This window comes from Fukomys damarensis, unplaced genomic scaffold, assembly GCF_012274545.1.
Source record: "Fukomys damarensis isolate Sample0158 unplaced genomic scaffold, DMR_v1.0_HiC HiC_scaffold_23, whole genome shotgun sequence".
NCBI classification, from domain to species: Eukaryota; Metazoa; Chordata; class Mammalia; order Rodentia; family Bathyergidae; genus Fukomys; species Fukomys damarensis.
Window position 1 is genome coordinate 8384896 of NW_022900935.1, and position 11082 is coordinate 8395977.

The 11082-nt window shown below is 42.6% G+C and overlaps 1 protein-coding gene across 2 annotated transcripts in view; it reads left to right on the forward strand.

Moving 5' to 3' along the window:
* The window catches only part of Smap2 (small ArfGAP2), a 46238-nt gene extending 35156 nt beyond the window's left edge, over positions 1 to 11082 (forward strand). The window contains exons 9-11 of one of the 2 annotated variants that reach the window (XM_010625913.3): positions 746 to 911; positions 1332 to 1648; positions 10010 to 11082. In XM_010625913.3, the coding sequence (XP_010624215.1) occupies positions 746 to 911; positions 1332 to 1648; positions 10010 to 10135 (609 nt within the window). In that variant the 3' untranslated portion in view covers positions 10136 to 11082. Of the gene's footprint in view, positions 1 to 745; positions 912 to 1331; positions 1649 to 9644 lie in introns of both variants that reach the window. The other variant, XM_010625914.3, reaches the window with a different exon arrangement.

Below are 11082 nucleotides of genomic sequence, written 5' to 3' on the forward strand. Positions count from 1 at the left end.
TGTTTGCTGAGCTATATCCTTAACACTTCTTGAAATTTTACTTGGAGACCGGGTCTCGCTAAGTTGCCTAGGCTGCCTCAAACTTTTGATCCTCCTGCTGCAGACTCCTGAGTAGCTAAGATTATAGGCTCACATTACCACATCAAGCCATTTTGAATGTTTCATTAATAATTTCAAGTATTCATCAGAGCTCCACAAAATGGGCATTCTATACAGATGAGGAAACATTAGTTCAGAAAAATTACGTGATTGCCTCTGATTGTACACCTGGTAAATGGCCACCACTAGCATCTAACCTTGGTTCTCTCTGCTATGTCATTATTTAAAAACCAAATTGTATTCTTTTGCTGAAGAACAAAGAATTGTACCAGAGCTTATCGATAAGGTACTTTCAGCCATTTGTATGGTAAAGATGTCAAGAAAGTATTAATTTGACATTAGCCATGACTTCATATTGCAGATGTTAAAAGCAGCAAAAGGTGAGGGAACTCTTTATTTTTATTTCTTTAATAGGAAAAATCTTTAATTAGAAAGCAAGCAAATATAGGAAGGGACTTTAGCCTGAGAAGCTGACAAAGATCGGGCTGGCCCTTCACAAGGGGGAATAAGAAAAACAGAGAAGGACTTCAGCTTGAGCAGCTGGAGGGGGCGCCCTGTGATAAAGGGGATCTGACTGGCCTGTGAGGAAATTCGCAGACCTCCACGATGACCATCCCAACTCTCTTCCTACCCTCTGTGCCCCAAGGTTGTAGGTTCCATGCCAACTGCAGGGAGCGCTGGCTCTGTTCCTGAAAACCTGAATCTGTTTCCGGAGCCAGGGAGCAAATCAGAGGAAGTAGGCAAGAAGCAACTCTCTAAAGACTCCATCCTTTCGCTGTATGGATCACAGACGCCTCAGATGCCTGCCCAAGGTAGAGTCCATGGAGCCATGGTATGTGGCAGGGAGAGACAGGAGGACTACATGAAAGAACCATTTGTCGTGACGGGACAGTTACTTTGGGGGCAGGGAGACTGTACACCAGAGAAGCCTGAACTGGCATCACTGGTGGCGTCACAATGTATCAGCAGACAGATGTTAATGTGACCCACAGCCACACTTCCGTGAAATCTGTCTCGAAGTCTGGATTTTCCCTGACAGGGAAGTGGCAGATGCCTCGCAGGTAAGCCACTGCAAGTCTTGTAGAGAATCTCTCTGGCTGCTTTGCAGTGTAAAGCAGCATTCAGAGTTGAGTAATTTTGAGAAATTCTAATTAGAGAGGAGTAGCCAGCGAACATGGCTGACTTTGTGCCCTTTCCTCTTTAACAGACCGATACCTGTGTTTTCTCGGCAGCAATGTTCATGGCTCCTGCTCAGATGGCATATCCCACAGCCTACCCCAGCTTCCCTGGGGTAACTCCTCCTAACAACATCATGGGGAGCATGATGCCTCCACCAGTAGGCATGGTAGCCCAGCCGGGAGCCTCTGGAATGGTTGCCCCCATGGCCATGCCTGCAGGTTATATGGGTGGCATGCAGGCGTCAATGATGGGTGTGCCAAATGGGATGATGGCCACCCAGCAGCCTGGCTACATGGCAGGCATGGCAGCTATGCCCCAGACGATGTATGGGGTTCAGCCAGCTCAGCAGCTGCAGTGGAACCTTACCCAGGTAAGCAACCTCATTCTACCTGGGATACTACTTTGCCCCTTCCCCAAATCTCATTTTGTGATTCTCCCTTATCCTGTGAATTCTTTCCATGTAGATGAGATAATCCCAGAGACATTCCTAGGTTGGTTTGTTTTTCCTAGAAGGCCTATCTAATGGAAGACTGTCTAAGCAGTTCTGAGTACCTGTACAGTAGGGGTAATTGCCTAAATCTGAATCGCTCCATATCTTCTCTAAAAGACAAACAAAATATCCCAGAAAAACATATGTGTAGACAAACAAGAAATTTCAATAAAACCAGCATAACTCACTGCCAACACTATAAAATCCGAAAATGGCATGGCATTAGGTATAGAAAAACCCAGATCCAGTAGACCCAGTGCATTAGTTACTTTTCCATCCCTGGGACAAAATACCCAACACCTGCAGTTTAAAGGAAGAGAGGTCTGTTTTGGCTCATGGTTTTAGGGGATTAAGTCTATAGTCATGTTGCTCCAAGGTAGAAATGCCATACTGGTAGGGCCTGATCAGAGGTCAGTGGCTTCATCTCATGGCAGCCTGGAAGCAGAGAGAGAATGTGGGAGCCAGGAACAAGAGTACATTTTCCAGGACACATCCCCAGGGACCGATCTCCAACCAGGTCCTACCTCCTAACAGCACATTCAGCCTCTGAACTCATCTGTGGATGAATCCAGGCACCCTCCAAACACAGCCAGCAGCCTAGAGGAGTCTATGCAAAGAAGGGAGGGAGCAGGGCTCTAGAGATGATAAAGTCATGGCCCACAAGGAGGAAGGCCTACCCTCATGGAGACATACTGAAAACAGGTCTGAGACTTGGGGGATCAAAAATAAGAGACCAGCTGGGTGTGGTGACGCACGCCTGTAATCCCAGCACTCAGGAGGCTGAGGCAGGAGGATCAATGGGAGTTCAAGGTCAGCCTGGGGTACATAGTTCAGAGCCAGCCTGAATTACAAAGGGAGACCCTGCCTCAGAGAGAGAGAGAGAGAGAGAGAGAGAGAGAGAGAGAGAGGAGAGAAAGAGTCAGAGACAGACTAGAAATACATAGTTTTATAGGTGATAGTTTTGGAAAAGCATTGCGTGTTGGGAGATAAGTATGATGTACAAGGAGGAGGGATCCTTTGGAGATGTGATAGAGAAGGGAAACAAACGAGAAGTGGGAGTCTCAAAATAAGAGGTTAGGCTGGATGTGGTGTAAATATGTAATCCCAGCACTTGGAAGGCTGAGGCAGGAAGATTGCTTTGATTTTAAGGCCAGCCTGAATCATATAATGAAGCCCTGTCTCAAAATCAAACACTTAGAAGTTACATTACCCTTCTTCCCCCAAATAATCATTTCACTAACAGGAGAGGGTGCTCTTGAACTCAGAAATCTAATAAGCCTTGCCCAGCCCTCATACCTGTCTGCATTACTGCTGATTCAGAAAAATAAAGCACTATAAAATAAGTAGAACGTGGCTGATGGCATTTATACAAAACTATTATGAGAAGGAAATAGAAAAATGATCAAACATTTCAGGTAGCCAGGTGCAGGGATACACAGCTGTAATTGCAGCTACATGGGAGCCTGAGACAGGAAGATCATCAGATGCTTGCGGTCAGCTGGGGTAACTTAGTGATACCCTGTCTCAAAATAAAGAATGCAAAGGGGTGGGATATGACTTTAAATTATACTACAAAGCTACGGTGATTAAAAAAACACAAACAAAATAGCATGGTACTGGCAAAAGAACAGACCTGAGGATCAGTGGAACAGACTAGAGGATGCAGAAACAACTCCACACATGCTCAACCACCTTATCTTTGACAGAGGAGCCAAACACCTTCACTGGAAGACAGACAGCCTCTTTTATAAATGGTTCTTGAAAAACTGGCTTTCCATATGCTGAAGATTGAAACTAGACCCATGTCTTTCACCATGCACTAATCTAAAATCAAAATGGATCAAAGATCTAAATATTAAAACAAACACTAGGGCCAGGGATTTAGCTCGCTCAACAGCACAGTGCCTGCCTAGCAAGCATGAAGTCCTGAGTTCTATCCCTGGTACTGGAAAAACAAAACAAAAAGCAGAAATACTCACTCTGCTGGAAGAGAGAATAGGTAGAATGCTTGAGGACATTAAAGTAGGCAGTGACTTCATGAATGAAACCCAGTCTGCACAGAAAATACTACAAAGAATCAACAACTGGGGCCTTATCTTATTAAAAAGCTTTTGTACGCAAGAGAAACCACCAACAGAGTGAAGAAACACCCCAAAGAGTGGGAAAAAATTTTTACTAGCTATTCAGATAAAGTACTATCATTTAGAATATATAATGAACTAAAAAAAAATCAGACCACCCCACATTTAAAGACCCAATCCAAAAATGGGCATCTGAAATAAAAAGACACTTCTCAGACAAAGAATTAGAAACAGCAAATAAATATATGAAAAAAAATTTCAACATTATTGGTCATTCGTGAAATGCAAATTAAAACAATGCTGAGATTCCATCTCACACCGGAAGGAATGGCTGCTACCAAGAAATCAACCAATAACATGCTGGAGGGGCTGTGGGGAAAAAGGAATCCTTCACTGCTGGTGGGAGAGTAGACTGGTGCAATCAGCATGGAAATTTCTGAAAGAACTAAAGCTAGAGGTTCTGTTTGATCCAGCTGTACCTCTTCGTGGTATCACCCTGAAAAGCATCATGCCATAGTGATACGTGCACACCCATGTTTAAAGCGGCACCGCTTGTAATAGCTAAATCTTGGAAACAGCCCAAGTGCCCATAAACTGAGGAGTGGATAAAGAAGTTACGGTTTTTAAAAAAACAATGGAGTATTATTCTGCCGTAAAGAAGGATAAGGTTCAGATATTTATAACTAAATGGATGGACCTTGAGACCATACTCTTACATGAGATAAATCAGACCCCACATGTCTAAATACCACATGGTTTCATTGGTGTGAGAAACCGAAAGTGGAAATAAGGACTGAGATGTACAATGAACATTGGGAAGTGGGATGAAGGTGTTTCAGTGGGCAGGGAGCAGGGAGGAGAAAAGAACACAAGGAGAAGAAAAAAAGTGAAAATGGAAACAAAGCTTTTATACCTGGGGGAGGAGGGCTTGGAGGGGGGAATGAGATAAAATAAAATTTGTTAAATAAAAACAAAACAAGTTTTTCTGCTGGGGTAGCCCGCCCTCCTGAGATCACACCCCTCCTCTATAGCTATAACTTTTTGTTCTGGTACAGATAAAATTGGCCACTATGTTCTGCAGTCAAGTTTATGTCATCTTGTGCTCACCTGATTGACAAGGCTTTCTCTGCTTTCAAGGCTAAATTTATTTATTTATTTTTGGTACTGGGGATCGAACTGAGGACCTTGCACTTTCGAGGCAGGCAGTAGAACCGCTGAGCTAAATCCCCGGCCCTCAAGGCTAAATTTTTTTTTTCTTTTTTGTTGAGTCTATTGGTACAATCTAGGTCTACAATACAGTTACATTCATTACTGGGATCCTGTACCTTCACATGACAGGTCTTGGTTCTCATTTTTTCCCCTTGTCCCTGCCCTCCCTTCACCCCCCCCTCCCCTTCTCATTAACAAATCTTTATTTCCATTTTTTCATATTTTTTCTTTTCCCTTATTTCCTTGCTCCTACCCTTCCCCCTTTCCCCTTAAGGCTAAATTTAAAGACTACCCTTGTACTGATTCTGTAAACTCCCTTGTTATGTCATTAGAAAGACCAACCCCTTTGACCAAATTATAAAACTGGACGCTTTCCTTTTTTCCTCTGCGTTTCCTTTGGGCATTAGTCTGTTGAGCTGTTGTTTACCTAGACCTAGAATAAAGTCCTTTTATCCCCACCGCAAAAAAGGGGTGGGTGGGAAATAACCCAGTGGTAGAGCACTTGGGTAGCATGTGCAAAGCCCTGACTTAAATTCCTATCACTGAAAAAGAAAAGATTTCAGGTAATAAAAATGCTTTTTCAAAAAAATTTTTTTAAATGTCATGAAGTGGAACAAAACTGTTGCGTGCCCACCAACTTGAATAAAACAGTATTAAACATCTGGTAGAACTTCTGTAAAAGGAAAGGGGACCAAGAGATGGAGGGAAGGGGGAGGGAGTGAAGGGGAAGGAGGTTAAAAAAGGAATGGAGATTTGCTATGTGCACCTACTAACTCCACAGTGATTTAATCATCACGTACTACAAACGTACTAACAGAAAATCAGCAGATAAGACAAAACAGGTTGAGTCAGGAATTCAAACACTCAGAACTAAAATGGACACAAAACTAGAAGTTAAGAAAGTTTACTGAAGTCAGAAAACCAAGACAAAATCATATTAAAAATAAATACTGATATACAAGTAACCCAAAGAGAGCAGATTCACCGGAAAATACAGACATATGTCATTGAGAAAAGACATAAAACAGCTAAGAGAATGAAAATTAAATATAGATAGGAGTAATACAGAAAGTAGGCAGGGAAAGCCTACCATACATATATTTGGAGGTACCCAAAGAATAAACACAAAAGAGTGGGGCGGGATGTACTTCTAACTGTAAGTCAAGGAAACTATCTTGAAATAAGATTTAGCTATAATATTTAAAGAGCTCACTGTGATTCTTGGAAAACTGACCCAGAACAGCCCATTCTAAAACATCCTAGTAGGGCCGGGGGTGGTGGCGCTCGCCTGTAATCCCAGTACTCGCGAGGCTGAGGCAGGAGAATCGCTGTGAGTTCGAGAACAGCCTGGGCTACATAGTGAGACCCTGTCTCAAAAAACAAAACAAAACAAAACAAAACAAAAAAATAAACAAAACATCCCAGTAAACCTTTAGACTTTAGAAAATAAGAACAGTCCTCAGGGCTTCAGCTTCTTAGTGTTTCCCCCCTCACCCTACAAAAATATGTCACCAAAGCAGAACAAAACACCCACATTGACAGCAGACTTCCTAATAGCAATGTGGGACAACAGTGAGACATTCAAGCATGTGCGAGTATTTTATAGCCTGTCAAACTATCCTTATATGGAGGCTATAAAAATAATGACCTTGGACATGAAAATTGAGGAAATGTCATGCGTACTAGCCTTTCCCAAGCAACCCGATAGAAGATAAGCTTTATTCACCCACCAGGTGACGGTGGGTGTTGGTGGAAGGGCTGATAGTGAGCACTGAGTATTTGAGAATCTAAGACGAAAACAGAACGACGAGGGTAGAAGAGTACATGTTGTATTCTGACATAATAATACAACTAAAATTAATGGGAAAGGGAGAAAAAAGGAAAGTGTAAGTCAGTAGGTAGAAGTCAAAGGATATATATAATAAGCTCTCAAGCCAAATCATAGATGTCTTAGTCATGGAAGAGGAGGCCAGGACATTGTAAACAGTGTTAATATAAAGATAATCACCACCAAAAATGGAAAATTTTCTAAGTACTAGAAGAATTTTTCAAAACAGAAAATAGAATCCATAAATTACAAGCTGTGGCAAATACAATGAACGCAATAAAATATAATATGACACAATTGAAACCAAATATTCATATCAATAGGCAACTCCTCTGTTAGGAGAAAGAGATGTTCAAGTTGGTTCACAGAGCAACGGCTAACTGGATGTTTATGCAAAGAAGTAGAGTTGAAGCAAAGTCATTCAGAGTGAAAAATGAAGAGATGGCTAAAAGAATACTAGAGAAGTGCTCATATACACTCCATCAGAGTCAGTATGAGCGTCGTCCTTGGTTTATAAAAACTGATTTTATTTGGTTTTGGTTTTTGAGACAGTATGGTTGTGTTGGTCAGGTTGGCCTCAGACTCCTGGGCTCCAGTGATCCTTCTTCCTCGGGCTCCTGAGTATCTGGGACTTGAGGCGGTTGCCACCATGCTAACCTTATAAAAAGTTTTTGTTGTTGTTTTATTTTGTGTTTTTGCCATCCCAAAGAGGCTTTATTAGCACTCTTGCTGCAGAATAAGGGGAAACAGTGCATGAACTAACCCCACAAAAATATTTTTTGTGTTTCTGTTTTCTGTAGTCTGGAGTAATTTATTGGTCTTTGAAGTTTAGCAGAATTCCCATGTGAAATTGTGTGGCCCTGTTTTGTTGTGTAGTAATTCCTCAATAGTTTTTTTCTTTCTCTTCCATGGAAGTCACTTTTGGAAAATGGTATTTACTTAGATTATCCATTTTATTAAAGTTTTCAAGTTTATTTATCAAAAGTTAGGCCAATTAGTCTTGTTACTTTTTTTAAGGTTCTGGGATTTTGATCTGTTTATCATTATATTTTTCTGTTTCTACCTGAAATTTTGGTTTATTTTTACTGATTGCTTCCGTGTGCTTCTTTCAGTTTATTATTCTTTTTCTAGCTTTCATAGTTGGGATTTTAATTCGCTTATTTTCATTCTTTGATTTTTATTTATGTAAAGAGGACATGCTATGAAACTGATGGGAACATGGTCTAAAGGACACATGAGCCCGTTTCTAGAGGCTCCCACTGGCCAAATGGATACACTTTGAACATCAGAAAGAAGAGTCGTGGTAATGGATTCTAATACACTGAATTAAAGAAAACACTAAGAATCCAAAGTAATATTAAGCGGAAAAAGGGAGGGTTGGAATAGAGGAAGGGAAAGCCTTCTTTACAAAAGAATAATAGCTAATAATTGTAGAAAGAACAGGGTATTTCGTACACACTCAGATTACTTACAGTTTTGAAAATATAGAAACTTTAGCCGAGGACAAATTAATATCATGTGCTTCTTGATATCCTATCCTGAGAAAGATACAATATCACCGCCGGGCGTGGTGGCGCACACCTGTAATCCCAGCACTCAGGAGGCTGAGGCAGGTGGATCCCTGTGAGTTCAAGACCAGCCTGGGCTACATAGTGAGTTCCAGGTCAGTCTCAACTACACAGTGAGACCCTGTCTCAAAAAAACAAAACAAACAAACCAAAAAAGATACAAAATCACCTATCTAAAATTCTTACCAAAAATGTGTAACTTGGATCCAGTGTTGAGAAAACATGAAGTAAACACAAATCCAGAGATTTTCTGCAATGTAACTGGTCTGGAGTCTTTAAATGGGTCAGTGTCGGGGGAAAGAGGAAGAGTGGCAGGGGAACTGTTAAAAGAGACTAAGATGAAAAGGAAATGTATTCTGTATTAGAATATTGTATTAATATTTCTCTAGGGCAGTGATGGCAAACCTCTTAGAGACAAGTGCCCAGTCTGCAACCTAAAACTCATGTATTATAAGGTACCAACACTGCAGTTAAACCTGATGCTGAAGTTTTAATTTAGAAAAACAACTCATACATAAACATCCTTTGTCTTAAAAACGAGTAACATGCGTCCATAGGTTTGCTACCATCACTTAGGGTATCAGTCATATTGTGGTTCTAGAAAAGTATTTGTTCTTCAGGGTACCTCCTGACTTGTCAAGGCATCTAATGTCATGATGTCTGCAATTTGTGTGTGTGTGTGTGTGTGTGTGTGTGGTACCCGGGATCTAACTCGGGCCCTTGTGCTTGCAAGGTAGGCAGTGGAACCACTGAGCGAAATCCCCAGCCCTGCAATTTTTGAGTTATCAAAATTGTAAACTTTATAAATGGGAGAGAATACGGAAAAATGTTAATAACTGGTGGGTTAAGGGAAAGATTTATGGCTTTCATTATACTCTTCTTACAACTTTTCTGTAAGTTTGAATTTTTTTTAAGTTGGTGGTAGAAAGTAGACCTTCTGTAAAGAATATTTCTATGCTCAAAATGTACTATACTGAGGCATTTTTCTTTGACAAATTGTTTCTTCCATTGATGGCAAGGATCCTGTCGTTTGATCTAATCAGGAAGAGGCTAGGCTACATCACACTGACTCTCCTCTCAGCCCCTCCTTTTCTTATACTGGGATACATTTATTCTCCTCCCATTTCCCCTGTTGAGATTTAGAATCATAGTTGAGTTGCTTTTTCTCTTTCCTTCTGCAAATGAAACAGCCTGGTGTGGAATGACTGCCCTCTGCTGGAGAAGAGACGCACTGGCGTGGGGACTTGGCTTTGGACCTCAGAGTTGGCTGTGGCAGTTAAGAAAAGGCCTAAGGATGGATAGGATGAGGGGCTGGAAAGAAAGAAGAGAAGACTTCTCATGCTGCTTTCCTGCTGCCAGGGCCCAGGACGCCTTCCTTCCCGCCCTTTGTTCTCTGGCAGCATCGCCCTACTCCAGAGTCTCACTCGCAGTCTTGTGTGCTTGCAGTGCTCTGGCAAGGTGCAGGGCCATCGTGCACCATGACAGTTTCCCAGCCTCTTGCACTGACTGGCTAGATGCCCACAGCCCCGTCTAAACTCTCCTCTCTCCCTTCCAGATGACCCAGCAGATGGCTGGGATGAACTTCTATGGAGCCAATGGCGTGATGAATTACGGACAGTCAATGGGCGGCGGAAACGGACAGGCAGCGAGTCAGACTCTCAGTCCTCAGATGTGGAAATAAACGAGACAGCTGTGTGGCCGCCAGTCTCTTCCTCCCCCACGCTCCCCCTTTATCTCTTTTCCCCACCTCCCTCATCTACTCTCCTACTCTTTTCCTACCTCTCTGTTTGGTTTAGAAATTGCTCAATAAGTCATTTGGGGTTTGGCATCCTGCCCGACCCAGCCATTTCCCAAACACGCAGACCTCTCTGTTGCTTTATGTTGTTCATGTCTGAAGCCATCCCGACACCTCCCCAGCCACAGCCCTTATTCTATCCTGCACCAGCACCTTAGAAGTGGTTGGCAGAAGGCACTTAAACTGCAGGGAAAATGTGCACATCTTTCAGTATCCTCCCTTAAAGCCAGACCCCCGTCAGGCCCTCACGAAGGTCTGGAGGTGTTGTGCGTGAGGCAGAGAAGAGGGAGAGCAGAGGTCCTTCACTACGCGTTAATGAGCTTGTTTCCAAGTGTTTAAACTTTGGACTGGAGAAGAAGGCATCCTGTTCTATGATGTATAGGATCAATCAACTGCAGTCACATTAAACACATCTCGGGTCTTGGATCGGGTTGACCCTAGCCTTGGGGTGAAGCAAGCCCTTCCTTGTGAAGATGAGCAAATTTACTACTCCTCTTTCCTCTGAGTTACTTCCCGGGCCTGGGGCTTCAGCGCTCACTGCTTCAGTCACCTTTATTAGCACCAAAGACTCTGAAGGTCCCACACAAACACACACCCCGCGCCTGCCTCCTGCCCGCCTTCAGCAGGATCCAGCCCCTTGGCGGGATACAGAGCTTCGCGTGTGCACTGCTTGTGTGCGTGTGCGTGTGGATCCGCGTTCCACCCTCTCCCCATCTGCTCTGGTGTTTATGTTTTAGGGTTACAACAGAGAGGAGTTAATTTATCGACAGCTAAAAGAAATTGTCAGTTTTTCTTACAGCTTAAACAAATTGCTATCTCACTGATAGCTCCCT